This window comes from Dermacentor andersoni, chromosome 11, assembly GCF_023375885.2.
Source record: "Dermacentor andersoni chromosome 11, qqDerAnde1_hic_scaffold, whole genome shotgun sequence".
Taxonomy (NCBI): Eukaryota; Metazoa; Arthropoda; class Arachnida; order Ixodida; family Ixodidae; genus Dermacentor; species Dermacentor andersoni.
In genome coordinates, this window is record NC_092824.1 from 64,438,040 (window position 1) to 64,462,822 (window position 24,783).

Below are 24,783 nucleotides of genomic sequence, written 5' to 3' on the forward strand. Positions count from 1 at the left end.
CGGACCTCTCTTCTCCTTGATTCCAGCCAGATGTTCACGCATTCGGTGGTCCGAGTACGCTTCGGTCCCCCGGTGTCGACGGAGCTCGTCGGACGCGCGTCCGTTCGCTTCGGCAGCCGGCGGAGGAATCCTGGCGGTGCTCCGAAGAGGCACATGACGTCACAGCGCGTTCCTCATCACACCGCGTTCCTCGTCGTTGCGTTCACCTCCGCTCGCTTCGGCAGCCGCGTCGCATACCTGATAACATGTCGGAGGATTGAAAAGGAGAGCTCGCGTGCGCCGCAACCACAGTAGAGGCGGCAGTATGGACGGCGAAAATTCTGATAAGCAGGAGTAGGCCTGGAATCGACATCGAAACGAGAGAATCGCCCCGGAAGCAGACGAACAGCGCGCCGAACGACTGGCTAAACGCCACCACATAGCTAGACAACCAAGCTAACCTGGACTTGCAACCAAGATTAACCAAGGCTAACCACGCTATGCCTTAACTTTCGCTGCGTATATCCTGGCATTGCCGAGCTAAGCCATTGCCAATTTTTTAAAGCGGAGCTTTGTTTGCCTCTTCCTTCGACTTTCCCGCTGCTCCTGCTGCTGTAGCTGCTGCTGTCCAGCCCACTGCGTCGGGGGAGGGGAGTTCGAATCAGAGAGGAAAGGCCACGCGTGAAACTCGTTTGGACTCCACCGCGATGGATGGATGGATATTATGAGAGTCCCCTTTTGAACGGGGCGGTGGGTTGCGCCACCAAGCTCTTGCTATTATACTGCCCAATGTCCTACCTAAGTTAAGAAATAAAAAATAAAAAAAAACACTGTGAACTCCTACAACCAAATTTTCTGATCCCCTATTGCGAACTTTGCTTTTGTACTTCTCCGTTTTTTGTCGTTTCCTTACTTTTCTTCCACCAATCCTCCTATCGCCTCTTACCACGTCAAATGTGCACAGGGCCCTGGGGGCTCCCTGGGCATCGCCAAATTAGCCTCTTGACAGCTGTACTTATTCGTGACTCCCCTCAGAAGCATTGCAGAAACTGCAGCCCTTCCCTTTCTACTAACGTGCGAGTCCAGATGGGACATGGATAGAACTGCAGAGAGGAGGGAGGAGAAGCGGCAGTTCCAATGCAAGAGAGGAGGGGAGATGACGTGAGAAGGCAAAGCGGTTGCGGGGAAACTGGATCAGCTCAAGTTCATGGTACGTACGGTGCAGTACGTTGCTTCTACTTCTGAAAAATGAACTCCATGCAAATATGTCAAGCGGAAAAACTACGCAGGGCGTGTAGAAGCAGAGTCGCATTAATTAAAGCGCACCGCAGGATCCAGGCCGTCGACCATCACACGGACGCCGTCGACCATCACATCAACACTACTATGCCCGCCGTGATGGCCTTGTGGCTATGGCATTGCCAGAGGTCGCGGATTTGGTCCCAACCGCGGCAGCCGCGTTTCGACAGGGGTGAAATAGAAAACGCACATGCGCTTAGGTTTTGGGACACGTTAGAAAACATCACGCTGTTAAAATTAATCCGGAGTCCGCCATTAGGGCGTGCCTCATTATCCGATTGTGGTTTCAGCACGACAATTCAAGTGTAATTAATACTTCTGCCACGGTGGGATGTGTTATGTGAGGCAATGACAATGCTCAACCCCTTCAAAAGTTATAAAATGCGGCGCACAACAGCGCCTTAAGCAAACACCTCCTCCTATGTGTTCTGTGTACTACGCAGACAAACAGCAGTGGTGCACGGAAGGTAACGTTTAACATCAACTCACCACTCTCGTGTTAGACTAAACGTTGAAGAAATGAAGCTTTAGCCGTCAACATCACCGCTAATTATCGTCAGTCAAATCATCCAGCACGGAAACCTTCACTTGCATCGATTCCCACAGTGTGTGTGGTCTGCATAATTCTAAAACTGCACAACTTCCGGGATCGGTTTGTGAAAGGGGCTACAAATTAGGAACAGCCATACCCCATGCGGGAAATGTGGTGACTCGCTAAGGAAGGCATTGTCTTTAAAACTCACTTGTTATAATGTATTGTTTTCTTTCGTTTCTGTTGGAAGGACAAGAATTTCAATTCAGTTTATTTCGATTCATATCGGTTTGTTTTCCGGAAAGCTTCCCGGACGGAATAATGATGTAAAAAGCGTAATCAGCCGCTTGACGACACCTGATCCCTTACTATGCAGTAAGTAACAACGCAGGTAAGAATACAATCACTATGAAGTGGCAGTAGAGCGAGGTGGAGCAGAGGAAAGAAAAGCAAAAATTTGCAGCTTTCATTTAAAAAAAAAAAAAACGTCTGTTTAAAAAGAAAGAAAAAATGCCATGAAAGAAAACTCGCTGATATGTAATAACTGTATGTTTTCATGTAGACATAATCGACACTGCAACAGCATGCATACAATGAAATAAAGGAACAGAAGCAGATAAGAAAGAAAAAAAAATCAATACACCATTCATTTTAGCACACGCACACAAAACTTTTGGCTAGAAAAAACAAGAATAACATTTGAGGAAATACGTACTAATGGAACGTTTTTATATAAACAGACACGACATCGCAGCGTCCATACAATTACAAAACAATAACGGAAGAACTAGGTAAGGATAAAAAAAATAGGCACAAGAAAAAAAGCAATGAAAGCTTTAGTGAAGAAGACTAAGTGCAAATAGGTAAAAACGGTATGTTTCATGTACACATAAGTGACACTGCAACGACGTGTAGCACTGAAATTTATGCAATACTGAAAAAAAGATTACAGCCAGCCTCATAATTAAAGGGAGAACACCATAAAAATTCTGAACGTAAAAAAGAAACTTACTGCATGTTTACGAAAGAATTTTAGCCTGCTCCAAACTCATGCCTTTTAAAACTCGTATTGTTCAGAATGGTAGGTGAGTTGTGTTGCGAGCATTCCAGTCCATAACAATCGCAAAGTCTCGGAACAGTTCGAACTGCTGTAGGGCGCATATACACTTGAGAAGATGTGAACAGCAAAGATTTACAGACTCCCTAATTGCAGTGAGAGCTTCAGTGTCTTTACGGAAACATAAAAATCCAGTAGTCGAGACCTCACGTCTGTGTACTATGTATGAGTCGGACCAACTTATTGTATGTTGGGTTCCAAGCCACAGAGGCGTAGTGGACAATATGCTTGCAGACGAACTTGCTACATCCATAACAACGAGAGCATGTAGCACTAACATAGTTATCCTTCGCACTGAATTGAAGCTTTCTTGCGCAGAACGCTGAGAAACTTTTGGTAGTCCATCTGGGACCGTGAAACCTCTAACAAACTTCATTTAATTAAGCCGAACGCACCAAATTGGCCTTCGGTATCAAAAGGGCGACAGTCTGATGTCGTGTTTATGTCGACTAAGAATAGGACACACACACGGTACTCGTTCTTGTTGACTGGTGGTGAAACTCCCCTCTGTGGTAGCTGTGGTGAGAGGCTGACCGTTCTCCATGCCTTGGTGGAGTGTCGGGAAGCAGAAGCTGAACGAAGAAAAGCACTTTCACCCAGCGTACCGATGCCACATTCCACTTCATCCGGTATTGTTTCCGGGAGCAGAACCAACAAATCAGTGTTAAATTTTTACAAGATGTCGATTGATTGCGCGTTATAAGCCAACGATATTCGCAGCACATCCTCTCACGAGAGGCTGATGCTGCGATGGTGGCGATCTACATGGCACATGCTTCAAGGCCCTTGTGCTTCAGGACCTTCGTGAGGGAGTAGTGCTACGTGTAGCGAAATTTTAGTTAATCACCTCTTCGTTGTACGTCGTTTCTCCATAGTATAAGTCATGTATCATTGCCTAGTTTTGTTACGAATGTATTTGCGCTCTTTCTAACGAACATTTTTTTAGGCCTTTATACAGCCGTGTTTCATCCACGTCTTGATATTCATTATTCATTTAAGAATGAGTCTAGTTGGCCACTTCTGGCCCTTGGCGCAATATACCCCACTCATAATCATTATCATCGAAGATGCGAGACTTGTGAGGAAATACTTATCATTTGAAGAAGAAAAATAAAATGCACGTAGAATACGAAAATTTTACATATTTTCAACACTTACAATGATCAAGTTAAAAATTGAGCTGCAGGCTCATGCGAAATTATATTGGTTTGCAACTTGCCTTGGCGTTTTTTTTTTTGTAGGAAGAAAAGTCTCGATGTTTTATTTTGTTCTTGTAACCTACACCAATGTGCAGTCATTAATGCGAGACGCCAAAGAACATGATAAATTTGTACTTTGAGTTTTACGGGTAGGAGTTGTTGGCAACGAGAAAGGGCGCCCCGTACTTGAATGTTTTCTGGGCGTGCTACCTGCCTGCACTTCCGAGCTAAGATGTGACCTGAGAAGCACTCCAAGAATTTTGTGGCCGTTGACGATTTCGATACATTTGATTGTCATATTTCACGACATACTTTGGCGTATAAATTTTGTCTCTGAAAAATGAACACTTTCCTTTTCTTCGGATTGTTATTGATACAGTTTGACATTGACCATAAGAAGGGTTTTGAAGAATAATATTACATTTTAATTTTAGGTCATTTGTATAAAGACAAGAAATTACTAAACTGCTGCCATCCGCGTATATAACAAGTTTAACTGTTTGGTCAATGTGAATGGCATCGTTTATAGGCTTTTAAAAGCGGCGGCCCAGTATATTTCCCTGAGGCACTCCATATAACATTGGTAAAAACCCCTATTCAATATTTTTCAGGAAAACTGACCGTCTATGGTTAAATGAGTCGAATCCTAGTAATTCAATGGGCTTCCCATGACAATTGGTATGGTAATTCGACGGGATTCAGGCTCTAAAGCTTTAGTAAAATCATTAAACAGGCGCAACTGAAAATATTACTTTAAAAATATTTCGGTATTGCTTATTTTATAGTTAATAGAGTTGATTCCGAAGAACGAACCTTTATGAGTCCAAACTGTGATACGGTTAAAATATTTTTAACTTCGAGAAATCATGATATATACGCGAAAAGTACTTTTTTTTTCTAGACCCTTAGAAAAAGCTGCGACAACGCAAATAGGTAAATATCTGGCTGCATTTATCTTGTCGCCACCTTTAAGTAAAACGTTCACTGTGGTTTTTTTCGTGGATTCGGAAAGAACGCTAGACACAGAAAAATACATTAAAATGTAGCTTATGGCATATGCAAATTAAAAAAAAAATTGTGCAGCTAAAACAAAGGTCCTGATATATTGCGAAGGTTGCAATTAACCCAAATGATTTGGCTACAGAAAACCCATAACGTGCGCTTTATTACTAAGGAATATAAAAGAGGTGGCTAGTTAACCGAGCATACCGGGAATACCAAACTACAAATCTAGTATACCGATTGAAAATTGGTGAAAGATAAAACGATGGTTTAGCAGTTATTATTACCGCTTCTTATTATGCCAAAAGCGTTAGTTTTGCCAGGCATCACACTTATCATGCGTGCCATTTTCTTCAAGCGCAAGCTCGGCGTGACGTGTAGCTCTCTGTCGACACTTCGAAACAGCTGGTAACAGCCAGATATCCACTTTCGAACACTTGTCTCAGAAATTTTACGCTTTGACTAAAGTTAGCTTGCCCTTTGAAAAGTGTTAGCTCGAAACTGAATGGTGTGTACTTCTGAGAATACGTTTCAAGGAGTTGCTTCAATCACCGGTTTGTATCATGTTTCCAGCCTCTTTGCCTCGGTGGCCTTTCTAATAGTAATAAAGAAAAAGATCCGGCAGAATCTATGTCACGATGCATGTTGACGTCAATGCGATGAGCATTGGAGCAGTGCAGTGACACGTACCGTATCGCCATTATTGAAACGCGTCATGCGCGAGGCCTTTTTTTTTCTTTTTTTGCCATTGAGCAGTGGCAGATACGCAGTTGGCGGGAAAGAGGTTACGCGCGGACAGCCAAGATATACCGTAAGCTAGGCCAAGTTCCTAAAGAACGTTAATCGCAATAAAAGGATACATGGATGGATGGATACAACTTTCTTGTACGTCCGGCGAGGTTTAACGTGACCCGGGCTCAGGTCTCCCACGGGGAACGTCAATGCCCTGCCTCAACGCCGCCTCACGGGCTTGCTGGACTGCCCACGTCTGGTATCCGAGGTCTGAGCTGCACAGAGCGGCGGTCCGACTCGACGACAGGGTCTCCGGAGTAACTGCCATCCCTCCTATAACTATATTGCACTCCCACAGCATGTGTTTGAGTGTTGCTGGCCCTTCCTGGCACAGTTTGCACGTGTCGTCCTGATGCTTATCTAGGAAGCTACGTTTCAAACGGAATGGATTAGGGAAGGTGTTCGTCTGGAGTTGTCTCCAGGCGACGGCCTGCCTCCTGTTCAATTTGGGACTCGGCGGTGGGTATATCCTTCTGGCGTTCAAATATGCACTGGTTGTATATAGTGAGCCTGACCCGTTCTGCTCGAGAAGCGTTCGCTATCGTGCGAGAGGCGTTGCCCTGTTCGGCGCGGCGGGTCATGTCTCGCGCCGTCCGGTGCGCCGTCTCCTTTAGGTTCGGGAGCGCGTCGCCTTCCGTGGTGACGTGCGCGGGGAACCACATGATCCTCGAGCTCGCGGTTTTGGATCTGAGTGCAATCGCTACTTCCTCCGCTATTTCCGCGCGTTTGGTGTACACACTGCATGCGGTTCTGATTTTGGACTCTGCGTCTATGACTACGGCGGTATATTTTTGGCCGTTCGGATATTCGGCTGCGTCGACAAAGTGCGCGTTTCTTTCCCTGCCGAATCAACGGAGCAGAGCCTCGGCTCTTGCCTTTCTTCTATTTCGGTTGTAATCAGGGTGCACGTTTCTTGGGATGTTTGCCACCGTAACGGTGTCTCTGATTTTGTTGGTGATTTGCATTTTCTAGCCGTGCTGGTTGTGGTACGTTATGCCGAGCGTGTTCATAATGCACCTTCCCGTCGTGGTGGTCGACAGGCGTTCGAACTGCGAGATGCGTTGTGTTTCGGCTATTTCTTCTAGGGTGTTGTATATGCCCAGCTGAGCCAGGAGCTCGGTGCTCGTCGATTCCGGGAAGCCCAGGGCTATGTTGTACGTTTTCCTTATGAGCGTGTTGATCTTGTTCTTTTCCGCGATGTACCAGTTGTGGTAGGCGGCTACGTAGGCGATGTGGCTGACAACGAATGAGTGGATCAGTCGAATGACGTTTTCTTCCTTCATGCACGCGTGTCTATTAGTTATTCTCTTTATGAGTCTCGTGGCACTGGTGACTTTGCCTTCGATTTTCCTCACGGTTTCGCCATTAGCTCCGGTGGCCTCATTGATAATTCCGAAGATTTTGATCTTGTTTACTTTGGGGATTGCGTTTCCCTCTTGGGTGTACAGGCCGATTTCCTCGTACTCCCGGGATCCTGTGGAGCTCTTTGGTGGCATGCCTCTGCGCTTGGGCCGGTAAAGAAGCAGTTCGGACTTGCTCGGGGAGCATTTGAGGCCCGTTCCTTGTAGGTACTCATCGACTTTGTGAATGGCCGTTTCTAGTACGTGTTCAATTTGGCCGTCACTGCTGCGGTCCGCCCAAATCGTTATATCGTCTGCGTATATAGCGTGGCGGATTCCTTCGATTTCCCGTAGCTTGCTGGGGAGACCCAGCATGACTAAGTTGAAAAGGAGCGGAGATATAACTGAGCCCTGGGGGGTACCTGCACTTCCCTGGGTTAGTTCTTCGTACTCAAGGTCGCCAACCGTCAGGGTGGCTTTGGGATCGTTCAGAAAGTCCCTCACGTAGTTGTAGGCCCTTTCCCCCAGGTTCAGATTAGACACTTGATTAAGGATCGACTCGTGAGCGACGTTGTCGAATGCTTTCTCCAGGTCTAGTCCTAGGATGGCCCTGGTGTTTCTTGTCTTGTCGTCAAGGGTCTGGTTCCTTAGTTGTAACATGACGTCCTGCGTGGGCAGGTGGGATCGGAAGCCTATCATGGTGTGCGGGTAGGCTTCCGTCTCTTCTAGATGGCTGTTGATTCGGTTCACGAAGGCGTGTTCCAAGACCTTACCCGCGCACGACGTGAGAGAGATTGGGCGTAGGTTCTCTAAGCTCAACGGCTTTCCGTGCTTGGGTATGAGGATAGCCTTGGACCTCTTCCACTGCTCCGGGATGCGGCCTTCTCTTAAGCACTTGTTCATATCGCCCATGAGTTTGGTGACAGATTTGTCGTCCAGGTTCTTGAGCATTTTGTTTCTAACCCTGTCCGGTCCTGGGGCTGACTTGCCGTTGAGTGCTTTGAGTACCGTTCTGATTTCCGCCTCAGTGAAGTCTTCATCTAACTTGCGACTAGGACTTCCAGTGTACCGGCCGTGCTCGACCGTAGGTCGTTGCGGGAGGTACTTGTCGCAGAGTTTCAAGACTTAAAAAAATTTTGGTACTGAGTTTGAAATTCGAATTGTGTTACGCAATAATAATAGTGATAACAATAGTCTGTCTGTCTGTCTGTGTGTCTGTCTGTCTGTGTGTCTGTCTGTCTGTGTGTGTGTGTGTGTGTGTGTGTCTGTCTGTCTGTCTGTCTGTCTGTCTGTCTGTCTGTCTGTCTGTCTGTCTGTCTGTCTGTCTGTCTGTCTGTCTGTCTGTCTGTCTGTCTGTCTGTCTGTCTGTCTGTCTGTCTGTCTGTCTGTCTGTCTGTCTGTCTGTCTGTCCGTCCGTCCGTCCGTCCGTCCGTCCGTCCATCCGTCCGTTACTCGACTCGACTATAAAGAATGTAAATGTATAGCTTTCTGAACAGATGTATATCGCCAGAAAATTAAAACCTCGTACCAACCACGCTTACATATTATTCGGCCTGTAAAAGCAAGACTCGTTCTCATACCGGAGGAGTGGGCGGGAGAAGGAAAAGATGACCTGAGAAGACAAGAAAATGCTACAATTGTAGACACGACAGCGGTTGCGGGAAAACGGAAAGTACGGCACGGAACGTTTCTGTCATTTCTGAGCAAAAACAGCATGCAGATTTGTCAAACAGACAACTGACACAAGGTGTGCCGACGCAAAGCCGCATTGAAGCACTGGAGAGTCTAGGCGACACTATGCGGAAGCGGTCGCACGACAAATGAACACTTCTGTTCCCACGGTGGCTTTGCGGCTATGACATCGCTCGCAGTCGCGCATTCGACCCCGGCCACGGCAGCCGCATTTAGACGGGAAAGAATTACAAATGACGCTCGCGTACTTAGGCTTAAGGTGCTCGTCAAAGAACCACAGAGGGTCAAAATCAATCCGGAGTCCACCACTACGGCACGTGTTATAATCCGATTGTGGTTTTGGTATGTGCAGCTCCATAATTAATTTGAAGTTCAGCACTTCTTCCACGAAATCGACGTGCCATGTGATGCAATGATAATGCTCAACCCTCTCAGAGATAGTGAACCAGTGGCGCACAACAACGCCTCAAACAAACACGTCTCCCTACGTGTTCTGTGTCCTACGCAAAAAGCAGTGCTGAACGCAAGGTAACCTTTAACATCAACTCACCCCTCTCCTGTTGGACTAAGCCTTTAAGAGATTAAACACTCGCCCTCATTGTCACCGCTAATTATCGTCAATCAAAAGCAAACAGCACAGGAAGCTTAGCTTCCATCGATTCGCACAGTGCGTGTGATCCGCATAATTTTAGCGCTTTGTTTCTCAGTGTACCGAGTGAACCGAAGTGTTTCGAGCGGCCAGTCGTGCTGCGGCAGTTGAACTCCACATCCACATTTAGTTAGATGCATCAACGGCTCAGCGATGTGTGAAAAGGCCTTGAAGAAGCGCCTGCAGAAGGCACACATGCCCAGGAATCTACGCACTGCCTTCCTGTCGATGGGCTGCTGTTACTTCGACATGGCAGCTGTCTTCTGCGGGTCCGGGCGGACTCCAAATTCGCTGATGACGTGGCCCCGGAACAGAAGCTCGTCGTAAGCGAAGCGGCACTTTTCCGGAATCGAGAAACATGACAAGAAGACGTTTGAAATTACTTTTATCGAACAGTCAGCGTCAAAATTTAAGAACTAAGGAATGTTAGAAAACAAAATTTCTGAGCACATTGTGACCGTAGCCAATAATATCCTACAACAATGTTCGCTTTTACTGGATGGATGGAATAACTTTACTGAAAGGTCCAGTGAGCTACGGGGTGCAAGACCCCATAGAGCGTGCTACTCCCACGTAGGACCAGGAGTTGTAACTTTCTGGCCGCTTCGTGGGCTCGCTGGACGGCCCAGAGCTGCTCAGCCAGGTCCGTGCTCCGTAATGCTTCTTGTAGCCTGACGGAGTCTTGATTCTTGTTTGCGTGGGTCCGACGACACGGCCAGAGCAAGTGATGTACGTCCAGTGTGCCATGGCAATTTTGGCAATATGACGTTGTGTATAGGTCAGGCATGTAGTGATGTGTTCTGTTCTGCGTGGAGTACGTGTTGGTTTAAAGCATTCTTAACGTGAGGGCTTGAGGCCTGGTGAGCTTATTGTGAGGTATGCTGTATATTCTGCGGTCTAGATAAAAGTGCTTTGTGATCTCGTATGTGGAGAAAGGGTCCCGATTCTCGCTGGGATGGTCACGACCAGAATGGGTGGCGTCGCGGACGGTTAGGTCTCGCGCGCTCCTGTGAGCCATCTCACTTAGATTGGGAGTGGCGTCCTCGATCTCTCCGAGGTGTGCCGGGAACCAGCAGAGGGTGTGATGCTGCTGCGGTGCGGATGTACTGACTATCTGTAGTGCTTGTGTTGCAACGGCTCCTTTCTGAGATATTTTGATGGCCGAGCGTAAATCGGTGTAGACGTGGGTGGTGGTCGTGTCTGTGAGCACGAGTGCGATGGCGACCTGTTCTGCTCTCTCGGACCTGTGGGTCTTGACTGTGAGAGCGTTTGTGACTTGACCTTGCTTATTCACCGTGCTGGCAACGGTCGTTCTGAACGGGTACTGTGCCGCGTCTGCGAAACAGGCTACGATAACATGTGAAATGCAGTGGGGCTGCGCTAACTCTAGCTACCTATCTAGCGCAACGCTGTTTACAATGTCCAAAATGAACACAACAAGGGGTCACACATTTTTTTCTGGTCTACGACACCATCTGGCTTTTGTTTATTCCGGCGCACAGCCTGAAGTTTAACCGGGAGACAGCGCGACTCCATTCGTTTCGCAATTCCGCCGCGCTCCAGTCATGAGATGTTACGACCCTGGGGGTAGAGGACGGCTGATGCAAACACTTGTGTTCATTGGAGAAGCCATCGAAACCTAAACGACTCACTTGAGCTCTCTCCGCAACGATGGCGGTCAGGTAGATGTCTTCGAGAGGGAAGAAGCACTCGTCGTGCGTGAGCTCCTCTAGTGCGGCAATACTGTCACCAGATATTAGGTATCCGGTCCCCGAGAGGAATGGGGGGTAGGTATCTGGCGCGTATTCTTTCCTAGACACATACCACTTGGAGGATACGTTGCGATGGGGTTGATGATCGCGATACAGATGACCCCACATTGTGCGTTTGACTCCCTCCAAACCGTTGACGACGACGGCGAGGTCCCATACGCTGACCAGCATGTCGTCGTCGGTCTTCAGCACAAAATTAACCCCCGAGCACCTTTCCCGAGCCCAGCGGATCAGCATCACAGTCTTGTAGGTGAGATTCCTGTAGGCGTCGAGAAAGTCTCCCTGAACGATATCACCGTAAAGGCCTTGTTGTGCGAATACCTTGCGCTGTACTTCCTGGTCCAGTGTCTTTCCCAGCAGGAAGACGACAATGAAGTCCATTTTGAGGGCCGTGCCGCCCCACGTATCCCGGATCGCTGCTCGAGCCTCGAAGTGGTCCGTGGTTGAAACAACACCGATAAGCACCGATGTTCGTTTAGCAGCCCGTTCACAAAATTTTGCCGCCTGTGTTACGTACTTGAAGCTAGGCATCGTATTTCCAGGACCGCAATGCGTCGACGAGGAAGATCGTTTAGTCTGATAACAGGCATACTTGTAGTGCATGGTGACAAAACCAACGGAGAGCGCTGAGAGTATAGAAAGCGTACGAGCTACATGGATACCTTTCATGTTGAGGTTAGGAATTAAAATCGCCAAAGGAAAAGTCAGTTTCACATACCGTTTCTGTTGCACCTGTGACGTCGCTAACATGTGGCGACAGCGTTTTGTATTTTTATTGCTTGTTTGTTATCGCCTTTTCAGCTGTTTATTGCTTAAGCGTCGGTCGAAGGACAGCTGCGTCATTTTTCTGGTTATGTTCTTCCTTGCGCTAGCAAGTGGTTTGAACCAGCTTTCTTGTCTAGCCTCTCCGAAGAAATATTTTAAATGTTCTTGGCCACGTGCACTATGTTATTTGGTGGGCTTGCTTCAGCAAGAGCCCTGCTCGAGGTACAGTTTTTGTTCACGCACAAAGGGCAAGATGCCTGTCTAGAACAGGCGCCGTTCTTTCACGCGACGGCGCGGGCGACATTTAGCGATAACATGTGGTTTAAGGGCGGCTGCATGTGACATTGCGCTGTTAGTTTTCCGAAATGCCTTGTCTCGCCCTGCCGGTAGCCGCATGCTTTCGGAGCCGATGTCGGCGTCAGATGCACCGTATGTTGTGTCGTGCACGTAAGTAAAAGTGGAGATTACGTGAATGGGCGCGCGCTATGAATGTTTCGTGCGTGGCTTTTATATATCATTATCCTCAGGGTAAGTTGCTGAAAATTCTAGATTATACAAGGGTGTTTCAGCGAACATCTTCAAAAATTTTGAACGTTGCTTATGGCAGATAGTACAGTTCTGGTTCATGAGCTGGTCTACTCGAAGAGGCGGACAGTACTTGCACAAAAAATTCAAATGCATAATCGACTAAGAAAACATTCACTACTAACGTTTTCAACTAATGACTTTATGGCACGTATTGCAATTTACAAATTCTGGCCGTGGAGTTCACAAGGCGGATCCGTTTGGAACGAATTCTCAGGATGACACCAGTTTCGAGATATTAATTCCCGAACTTCGCGGAGAAATGCTTTGGCGTTACAGTTACTTTTGTGCGTCAATGCATGAAACGACGTTTTGTTAAGAGCGCTCGGACGGGCCTGCATGAAACCAGTTGCCCGCGCGCACGTCACTGAAGGGGCCGCTCTCATTGGCCTCCGCCGTTCGCGGCTCGCGTCTTTCATCTTTCGCTTTTGTGCTCGTTCGCTTGGTGAAGGAGCCGCCGCCGCCGCACGCTGCTGGAACGGGCAACCAAGAGCTGCGCTCTAAAACAAAACAGCGAGGCATCGACGCGTGCTCAGCCCTGTTTCTGTGCACGCTACTTATATTCGGCTTGGTGTTTTCGCGGGCGCGACTGCTCAAGTGCAGCTGATTCACGTGCACGAAAGACACAGGGCACGGAAACCGTTAAGTTACGTCTTGTTATTCAGGTCTCGTTAGACTTGCCCTAACGGAACAATCGCTGCGCAAGTTACGAAGTCGACACGCGCACCCGATGGCTTTCAGCTCACCTTTATTTTGCATCCAAAATGCAGGAAAGCGCCGTGGCCTCCGCGAGCTTTCCTTCCGGAAAGCGAATCTAGAAGACAAAAAATTTCGTACGGCCGTAAACTGCTCTTCTGTCCCAAGCCCGCAGCGTAGGAAGGCAGAACGCGCGTTACCGCGTAGTTTACGGCAGCAAAACGAGTACCCGCATGAGTGACACTTGCTGGGCCCCAAGTCATTTTTGGAAGTGAAGCCAATACCGAATGGCGTTGTTTCAGGCGCCGTGGAAAACAAGTACGGCGTATACGCACTACTCGAACACAAGCTTCCCTCGTGTCTCCGTGTACGTCGCAGGGCTGTTGCATGAGCCGCGTCCTTTCTCGCTGGATGTTGGTGTAGACAACGAAGGTCAGTGCCGCAGGACTTGTGTCCCGTCGTTCTTTATTGCGTACGTGTCCTCAATGCGCAAGGCTGTACATACTTATAGCATACATCATCATCACCACCACCATCATCTTCGTCGTCGTCATCATCAGCCTATTTTATGTCCACTGCAGGACGAAGGCCTCTCCCTCCGATCTCCAATTACCCCTGTCCCGCGGCAATCGATACCAACTTACGCCTGCGAATTTGTTAATTTCACCACCCCGCCTAGTCTTCTGCCATCCTCAACTGCGCTCCCTCCTCTTGGCAACGATTCTGTAACCCTAATGGGCCACTGTTTATATAACCTAAGCATTAGATGACCTGGCCATCTCTATTTCTTTCTCTAAATGTCAATTACAATATCGGCCATCCCCGTTTGCTATCTTATTCACACCGCTCCCTTCCTGTCTCTTAACGCTACGCCTAACATTCTTCGTTCCTTGTCAGTAAGTTTCTGCATCATATGTCAGCACTGGTAGAACGCATTGATTTTACACCTTTCTTTTCAATGATGATGGTAATCTTCCAGTCAGGATGTGACAATGTGTACCGAGTGCGCTCCAACCCATTTCTGTTCTGTAAGTTTCCTTCTCACGATCAGGGTCCCCTGTGAGTAAATGACCTAGGTAAACGTACTCCTTGACAAAATCTAGAGGCTCACTGGCGGTTCTGAACTCATGTTCCCTTGCCAGGCTATTGATCATTAATTATCTTTGTTTTCCGATAATGATCAATAGCCTGGCATACCAATATCATGGCATACCAACAGGCCGAAATAGATGTACCTTACGGGCGAATGAATTTTGTACATCCTGCTTCTCAGAAGATGCAGAAAACAGACAGCCCAGCAGATGCGTTAGGAACATGTCTAAAACACCAGAACAGGCGAACACGCACCGCAAGTTCAGCCAGTTCGCCCCTTTTCCCACAGTCTCCGCCAGAAGGCAGCAACCTGGTGTCGAGAGTGGTGCCGCGGCTGACACTCGCACTACGAGGCATTACAAAAATATATATATATATATATTATATATATATATATATATATATATATATATATATATATATATATATATATATATATATATATATATATATATATATATATATATATACAGTGATTTATTATCCGCACTTTTCTGCCCCCTCTTTACCACTCATGAACATCGCTTGTGCAGGCAGCCAGGTACCAGAAATAATTCGCAGAATGCATATTACTCCCCATTCATAAGGATTCCTTTATAAGCTTCCCTTTTGAAACCTTGGGGTTAAAACGTGCTTGCAGATAAAATGTATTTTCTTTGCTTCAGTTAAGTAGCCGATTATGTTGTGTACCGGAGACGATAGAACACTGTTTTATTACGTGCAAGGCCGCCATACTGTTTTGGGATATCCTTCGAATAACCCTAAAGAAGGACTTGAGCGCAAATTCCCGCACTATGCGATACCAGTGGCCAGCTCCTTGTGATGAAGTACCGTTTGATTTGCTTTTTTTTAAGGTAATGTATCTTGTGGAAAACGGGTGTACCGGACCGTAACACTGAAGGGACTATTTCTTCAAGAGTGTTTTTTGTTCGAATGATTATCCATCTAAAGGATGTTAACGGTGAATCCATCTAAAAGATTTTTAGGATGAATGTGGAACTTCACCAGGACTGGTATCCCACCCTGGTGAGGTGCCTATTTTTACCAACCTTCTAGTAAAACATCTCGTTTTGGGGAACTCCCAGGTAATCTGAACAGCGTGTTTTATGGCGGTCCTTGGGTGTGTGCGTTGGGCCCGTGACAGTGAATGTCAGTAGTTCGCATATGTGGTTATTGCCCCATCGCGTTATAGTGTCTGTAATTCTGGAGGTCGATAGTTTTCTTATAAGGGAACATATTAGTTTGCGATGGGAATTTGCGCACGGTAATAAATAAGATGAAAGAGAAGAAAAGTAGCTCGATAGTTCGATGGTTAGCGCGCTCGACTCCCAAATGAACAGTGCTTCATGGCGTTGGTTTTATATCCTTGTAGAGGCGGTTGTGTAGAAGATTTATTTTTCTTCACGCCGTGGGGGCAGCGGCGAAGCTTGGAATGGCCAGGTGGCCTGATTAAGAAATCATCGCCATGTGTCGTCTGTGATGACGATGGTTGTCGGCAGCGTAAAAGAATGGACGAACCGGATGGGCTGACAAGGGGCAAAGCAAGTTTGTAGTACTTAATTGCTGTTACATTAAAATACCGGACCGACTTCGGCCGCGAGATTAGAATCGTCGAGTGTGCTCGCTACTGCCGCCTCGATTTGAGTGCCACTTGCCTTTTTGTGCCGAGGTTTGTCCAATTAAGAGTTACAACTTAAGCTCGGTTTTCACCGTGTTTCTAGTTCTTTACCGTGCCTACAAAGTTACAGTACTACAAAGACTGAAGAAAACTTCGAATCGATTAGACGGTTTTGAATACGCAACGGTATTCTCCGCGCGGAGCCAGTTATGGCGGCGTAGCTCGTCTCGCCATATGGACAGTCCAGACGAATTTTAGCTGTAGGCGTCGCCGTGATGTTCCGCATAAAGGCCACGTGCGATAACATTGGAGCCGCGCACCGCATGCTGTAGGTGCGAGCGAAAGCTTGCCAGCGTGAGCCCAGACGTAGGGTGGCTTTTTACGGCGGTGTCTTCTCGCGCTCGCAAGGGAGGAAGGTTGTTAGGGTGGACGCCACACTCCTCTCGCGAGCAAGGGGGAGAGCGGGGAGAAGTGCGCGCGCCAGGAGAGGAGGGGGAAAGGGGGCACGTTGATGCGCGTTTTCCTCTTATATTCTTGTACAAGATGTGCCCTCGATGCGCGGCGCCAAGTTAGCGTCAAGTTTCGCTCTGGCGGCATCGTCGGCGTCGCACCCTCGTGTCCGCTATCGTATTAGCTGGATCAAGAGACGTGAACGAGCGTCGCGCTGGTTTTGCGGGTTCAGATTTACTCGCCGCCTTAAAATACTAAGCAACAGGAAAACGACAAAGCACGCCTTGGGCTGCTAAGGTCACACCAGCTCGACGCGCGTCGGCGTATCGTGCTGCAACGATCCCCGCCGAGTGGACAAGAATTGTTGCAGTTTCCGCCAGAATGCCCCACATAAATAATCTGACCTCGGCCGATTTCGAGGATCGCCAACGGCGCCGATATCAAGAGAAAACGTCTCACAGAAAGATGCTTAACGCGCGTTGACGTCTCGTGCTGCGACAATTCGCGCAACGCTTCACGTTACCTAGATGTCAAGTATGGTTACGTCTGCCAAATCTTTTACCGCTGGTGGCTGAACTTAGAGTGCATTTGTTTCTACTGACCTGTTGATAGAAATGCGACCACCACGTATGTCAAGCGACATATGCAGAATGTTTCACAGTACGGTGTAAATCCACCAGAGCATAGCTGTTGACCTTGGTTATAATTGGCATGTGAAGCGTCGCTGGAAGCGGGTCACAGGTACTCGTATTAGTCGCCGTAATATAAATTGGAGTACTCCTCTTATGAATGTGTATCAGTAAACGTGTCGTTACAACAATCGGGCCAAAAGGATATAATTGCCACATAACGGACATCCATGTCCGGCTTTCGTGGGCACCTGAATGGGACGAAAATAATAAACGTCTGGCAGAAACGATCGACCATGATAGTCAGCGATAACCTTTTTGCATAACCTGCCCCGTTTTCCTAGATTTAAATTATGCAAAGTGGATGCTTGTTACCCTCCCTGGATGTTAACATGTCCTAAAATAGAATTATCGGTTGACGGGATTATATCTAAGAGAGACATGTTCATAGTAGCCGCATAACAACTGGCACTCTTCCAAATTTACTCCTTATATCTCCAGTACATCCACGTTTATACAGATGGTTCGTGTCATAAAAATTCCTCGACTTCAGCATTCGCCATTCCACATTTAGCGCTAGTGCAAACATTTAAATTATGCCGAGAGACATCTTCTACCGTGGCAGAACTGTTTGCAATCCTGTGTGCTTTGCGTTTCATAACATCAGAAAAACATTCTCAAAAATGGGTTATCTTTAGCGATTCACAAGCCGCTCTCACATTACTACAGAGCAATAAGAAACATTCTTTGAACATTTTGCTATTGCATCAGACACTCAAAGAACTTACAAAAGCAAGCGAAATGAACCACGTAATTGCACTTCAGTGAATACCTGGGCACTGCTATATTCCTGGTAATACTGCAGCGGACGCAGCTGCGAATAGGGCGCACAATAACGCAGAGGCAACCAATCTTCCCCTATTGCGTAGTGAAGTCCGTCTGCTCCTGAGACAGATTTCTTGTCGCCTCAGCAAAACTACCTGGTTTGATCAGCAAACTAAAAACTCGGAGTTATACTTTATAGACCCATATATAAACTTATCAATGCCGGAAAATTTAAGAGACAACAGAACATTTGAAACATTGGTACACCGCCTGCGTCTTGGTATTGCATTTACGAAACACTTCTTGTACAGGATAAAACGTGTCTCTAGTCCGCAGTGTACTTGGGGCCATCCAGACGAAGATGTGCATCATCTTCTCGAGTGCACGAAATACGATCCACAAAGAAGAGTACTGCAAGCAAATTTGTTGATATTTGACAGAAAACCATTGACTCTGAAAAAGATACTTGGTCCATGGCCAACTGCGGGCCTTCAAAAAAGAGCACTTCTTGTTTTGAAAAACTTTTTAGAGGACACCAACTTTTTGTATAAATAATAAATAATGCGTTATATAAGCGAATTCCCAAACCATATCGTAATTCCATATTGGTCTCTGAAGAATCACTCAAGTGCCTTTTTCTTTTTACTGCTGTTCCTTTTTTTTTTTGCCAGCTGAGAGTACCTTCGAGAAAACGAAATTATTAGTCTAACGTTTGATCATCATCTATTTATTTATGGTGCCGAACTCGCGGCTGTTTCTCGCGCAGAAATGCGGCTATCATCATCATCATCATCATCATCATCATCATCATCATCATCATCATCATCATCATCATCATCATCATCATCATCATCATCATCATCATCATCATCATCATCATCATCATCATCATCATCAACAACAACAACAACAACAACAACAACATAATCACCATCATCATCATCATCATCATCATCATCATCATCATCATCATCATCATAATAATAATCATCATCATCATCATCAGCCTAGTTACGCCCACTGTAGGGCAAAGGCCTCTCCCATACTTCTCCAACTACCCCGGTCATGTACTAATTGTGGCCATGTTGTCCCTGCAAACGTCTTAATATCATCCGCCCACCTAACTTTCTGCCGCCCCCTACTACGCTTTCCTTCCCTTGGAATCCAGTCCGTAACCCTTAATGACCATCGGTTATCTTCCCTCCTCATTACATGTCCGGCCCATGCCCATTTCTTTTTCTTGATTTCAACTAAGATGTCATTTACCCGCGTTTGTTCCCTCACCCAATCTGCTCTTTTCTTATCCCTTAACGTTACACCTATCATTCTTCTTTCCATGGCTCGTTGCGTCGTCCTCAATTTCAGCAGAACCCTTTTCGTAAGCCTCCAGGTTTCTGCCCCGTAGGTGAGTACTGGTAAGACGCAGCTGTTATACACTTTCCTCTTGAGGGATAGTGGCAACCTGCTGTTCGTGATTTGAGAATGCCTGCCAAACGCACCCCAGCCCATTCTTATTCTTCTGGTTATTTCAGTCTCATGATCCGGATCCGTGGTCACTACCTGCCCTAAGTAGATATATTCCCTTACCATAGCAATATATACCACGTGTTTTTTAGATCCTACATCTTTCTCAGAAATTCTGGTCCTCGATCTGGACTGCTTAAAAACGTGGGCATAACTTAAGAAGATCGAAATGCATAATTCGCCAATTTGCATTATTTCTATAACTAAAATTCTTCTAAATTGCTTTATGGCAGATATTTCAACATACCAATTGTAGCAGGTTAGCGTGCAAGACATACTTACCTGAATAGAATTCTCAGTATATTGAAGGGGTGCACGGTAGCGCGATTAAAAGACGGTGCAAAAGAAGACACACAGGGACACACACAGCGCTGTGTGTGTCCCTGTGTGCCTTCTTCTTTCCCGTCTTTTAATCGCGCTACCGCACACCGCTTCAAGATGCATTACCAACGAGCCCACATTGCAACCCTCGTGATCTCAGTATATCACTGTTTTACACATGTGCGCTGTCTAAGTGATAAAAATGTAGCAAAACGCCGTTTTATTCATTGAACCACAGGAATATTACTAGAACACCAAGTATTTCATCGCGCGCTTTGGGAATAAATACCTCGAAACTGGTATCATCCTGAGAATTCGTTCAAAATAGATACGCCTTGTGAAATGATAGGCTACAATTCGTAAATTGCAAGATGTGCTGTACAGCAATCAATTGAAAATCTAATAAGTAATGTTTTCGTTAAATAGTCAATTAAGCGGTTCTGTTTTTCGTTCAACTAATGCCCTCCTCTTCGAGTAATCCAGCTCAGCGACGAGAAATGTGCTACCTGACGCGAGCCATTTTTAAAAATGTTGTGCAGTCTAGAAAAGAAACGGTCGGCCTAGTTCGATGTGTGTTTGAAGGAATTATAGACGTGTTGTTTGGTTGGGTAGAATACGCTGCACTCAAAAATTAAGAAAATGTTTGAAGGAGATTCAGCCTCTAGATGAAGTTTATGAAAGAAAATGTATCGCTTGACGAGTTGGGGTTGGGAATGGAGTGCGTGAATCGCATAATTTAATGTGTGGGCTGCGCGGGAGCGACATTTCGTTCGATTGACGTCAGCTAGAGTTTCAGTCGCTTGCCGAGTTTTTTTTTTTTTTTTTGAGTGTGTATATAGTGACGTCTGGCACTCTTTGCACGTTTATTTTCGGGCTTTTCAAAGTCCGCTTCGGCGCTAGTCTTATTCCTTGCCGCTCCCCCGACGTACTGGAATTTCCCCGGCGCGAGCGCGATGTAGCAGAGATGTAGTAGAGCGCGATGTAGTAGTAGAAACACAGTAACTCTACGATGTAGTGCTCCTCCACGTGCTGAAGGCGGAGTCACTGCGCACGACACTCTGTCGCGTCACCCGTTGTGTGATGGGAGCAGGAGAATCGCCGGACTGCTGTGCCTCCGGGATCGGCGCGCATTTTAAAGCGAAAGCTTTACTGGCCGCGAACTTGCGATTTCGCCGTGGCGGTGCTCCGAAGAGGCACATGACGTCACAGCGCGTTCCTCATCACACCGCGTTCCTCGTCGTTGCGTTCACCTCCGCTCGCTTCGGCAGCCGCGTCGCATGCCTGATAACATGTCGGAGGATTGAAAAGGAGAGCTCGCGTGCGCCGCAACCACAGTAGAGGCGGCAGTATGGACGGCGAAAATTCTGATAAGCAGGAGTAGGCCTGGAATCGACATCGAAACGAGAGAATCGCCCCGGAAGCAGACGAACAGCGCGTCGAACGACTGGCTAAACGCCACCACAGAGCTAGGCAACCAAGCTAACCTGGACTTGCAACCAAGATTAACCAAGGCTAACCACGCTATGCCTTAACTTTCGCTGCGTATATCCTGGCATTGCCGAGCTCAGCCATTGCCAATTTTTTAAAGCGGAGCTTTGTTTGCCTCTTCCTTCGACTTTCCCGCTGCTCCTGCTGCTGTAGCTGCTGCTGTCCAGCCCACTGCGTCGGGGGAGGGGGGTTCGAATCAGATAGGAAAGGCCACGCGTGAAACTCGTTTGGACTCCACCGCGATGGATGGATGGATGGATGGATGGATATTATGAGAGTCCCCTTTTGAACGGGGCGGTGGGTTGCGCCACCAAGCTCTTGCTATTATACTGCCCAATGTCCTACCTAAGTTAAGAAAGAAAAAATGAAAAAAAACACTGTGAACTCCTACAACCAAGTTTTCTGATCCCCTATTGCGAACTTTGCTTTTGTACTTCTCCGTTTTTTGTCGTTTCCTTACTTTTCTTCCACCAATCCTCCTATCGCCTCTTACCACGTCAAATGTGCACAGGGCCCTGGGGGCTCCCTGGGCATCGCCAAATTAGCCTCTTGACAGCTGTAATTATTCGTGACTCCCCTCAGAAGCATTGCAGAAACTGCAGCCCTTCCCTTTCTACTAACGTGCGAGTCCAGATGGGACATGGATAGAACTGCAGAGAGGAGGGAGGAGAAGCGGCAGTTCCAATGCAAGAGAGGAGGGGAGATGACGTGAGAAGGCAAAGCGGTTGCGGGGAAACTGGATCAGCTCAAGTTCATGGTACGTACGGTGCAGTACGTTGCTGCTATTTCTGAAAAAATGAACTCCATGCAAATATGTCAAGCGGAAAAACTACGCAGGGCGTGTAGAAGCAGAGTCGCATTAATTAAAGCGCACCGCAGGATCCAGGCGACACTACGGACGCCGTCGACCATCACATCAACACTACTATGCCCGCCGTGATGGCCTTGTGGCTATGGCATTGCCAGAGGTCGCGGATTTGGTCCCAACCGCGGCAGCCGCGTTTCGACAGGGGTGAAGTAGAAAACGCACATGCGCTTAGGTTTTGGGACACGTTAGAAAACATCACGCTGTCAAAATTAATCCGGAGTCCGCCACTAGGGCGTGCCTCATTATCCGATTGTGGTTTCAGCACGACAATTCAAGTGTAATACTTCTGCCACGGTGGGATGTGTTATGTGAGGCAATGACAATGCTCAACCCCTTCAAAAGTTATAAAATGCGGCGCACAACAACGCCTTAAGCAAACACCTCCTCCTATGTGTTCTGTGTACTACGCAGACAAATAGCAGTGGTGCACGGAAGGTAGCGTTTAACATCAACTCACCACTCTCGTGTTAGACTAAACGTTGAAGAAATTAAGCTTTAGCCGTCAATATCACCGCTAATTATCGTCAGTCAAATCATCCAGCACGGAAACCTTCGCTTGCATCGATTCCCACAGTGTGCGTGATCTGCATAATTCTTAAACTGCACAACTTCCGGGATCGGTTTGTGAAAGGGGCTACAAATTAGAAACAGCCATACCCCATGCGGGAAATGTGGTGACTCGCTAAGGAAGGCATTTTCTTTAAAGCTCACTTGTTATAATGTATTATTTTCTTTCGTTTCTGTTGGAAGGACAAGAATTTCAATTCAGTTTATTTCAATTCATATCGGTTTGTTTTCCGGAAAGCTTCCCGGAAGGAATAATGGTGTAAAAAGCGTAATCAGCCGCTTGACGACACCTGATCCCTTACTATGCAGTAAGTAACAACGCAGGTAAGAATACAATCACTATGAAGTGGTAGTAGAGCAAGGTGGAGCAGAGGAAAGAAAAACAAAAATTTGCAGCTTTCATTTAACAAAAAAAAAAACGGCTGTTTAAAAAGAAAGAAAAAATGCCATGAAAGAAAACTCGCTGATATGTAATAACTGTATGTTTTCATGTACACATAAGCGACCCTGCAACAGCATGCATACAATGAAATAAAGGAACAGAAGCAGATAAGAAAGAAAAAAAATCAATACACCATTCATTTTAGCACACGCACACAAAACTTTTGGCTAGAAAAAACAAGAATAACATTTGAGGAAATACGTACTAATGGAACGTTTTTATATAAACAGACACGACATCGCAGCATCCATACAATTACAAAACAATAACGGAAGAACTAGGTAAGGATAAAAAAAATAGGCACAAGAAACAAAGCAATGAAAGCTTTAGTGAAGAAGACTAAGTGCAAATAGGTAAAAACGGTATGTTTCATGTACACATAAGTGACACTGCAACGACGTGTAGCACTGCAATTTATGCAATACTGAAAAAAAGATTACAGCCAGCCTCATAATTAAAGGGAGAACACCACAAAAATTCTGAACGTAAAAAAGAAACTTACTGCATGTTTACGAAACAATTTTAGCCTGCTTCAAACTCATGCCTTTTAAAACTCGTATTGTTCAGAATGGTAGGTGAGTTGTGTTGCGAGCATTCCAATCCATAACAATTGCAAAGTCTCGGAACAGTTCGAACTGCTGTAGGGCGCATATACACTTGAGAAGATGTGAACAGCAAGGATTTACAGACTCCCTAATTGCAGTGAGAGCTTCAGTGTCTTTACGGAAACACAAAAATCCAGTAGTCGAGACCTCACGTCTGTGTACTATGTATGAGTCGGACCAACTTATTGTATGTTGGGTTCCAAGCCACAGAGGCGTAGTGGACAATATGCTTGCAGACGAACTTGCTACATCCATAACAACGAGAGCATGTAGCACTAACATAGTTATCCTTCTCACTGAATTGAAGCTTTCTTGCGCAGAACGCTGAGAAACTTTTGGCAGTCCATCTGGGACCGTGAAACCTCTAACAAACTTCATTTAATTAAGCCGAACGCACCAAATTGGCCTTCGGTATCGAAAGCGCGACAGTCTGATGTCATGTTCTGTCGACTAAGAATAGGACACACACACGGTACTCGTTCTTGTTGACTGGTGGTGAAACTCCCCTCTGTGGTAGCTGTGGTGAGAGGCTGACCGTTCTCCATGTCTTGGTGGAGTGTCGGGAAGCAGAAGCTGAACGAAAAAAAGCACTTTCACCCAGCGTACCGATGCCACATTCCACTTCATCCGGTATTGTTTCCGGGAGCAGAACCAACAAATCAGTGTTAAATTTTTACAAGATGTCGATTTATTGCGCGTTATAAGCCAACGATATTCGCAGCACATCCTCTCACGAGAGGCTGATGCTGCGATGGTGGCGATCTACATGGCACATGCTTCAAGGCCCTTGTGCTTCAGGACCTTCGTGAGGGAGTAGTGCTACTTGTAGCGAAATTTTAGTAAATCACCTCTTCGTTGTACGTCGTTTCTCCATAGTATAAGTCATGTATCATTGCCTAGTTTTGTTACGAATGTATTTGCGCTCTTTCTAACGA

The 24,783-nt window shown here is 46.6% G+C and overlaps 1 protein-coding gene and 1 long non-coding RNA gene across 2 annotated transcripts in view; one reads left to right on the forward strand and one right to left on the reverse strand.

Annotated features, from left to right (window-relative positions):
- LOC140214256 (uncharacterized) overlaps positions 1-24,783 on the forward strand; it is a 100,859-nt gene that overhangs the window by 21,382 nt on the left and 54,694 nt on the right. The window lies entirely within an intron of this gene.
- LOC126517470 (beta-1,3-galactosyltransferase 5-like) lies at positions 11,065-12,074 on the reverse strand. The gene has a single exon (XM_050167193.3). It carries the CDS (start codon positions 12,040-12,042, stop codon positions 11,065-11,067), a length of 978 nt encoding a protein of 325 aa, XP_050023150.3. The 5' UTR covers positions 12,043-12,074.

Bases quoted from the DNA above. Each gene is read 5' to 3' on its own strand.
- LOC126517470 (XM_050167193.3), bottom strand. From the start codon at position 12,042: ATGAAAGGTATCCATGTAGCTCGTACGCTTTCTATACTCTCAGCGCTC.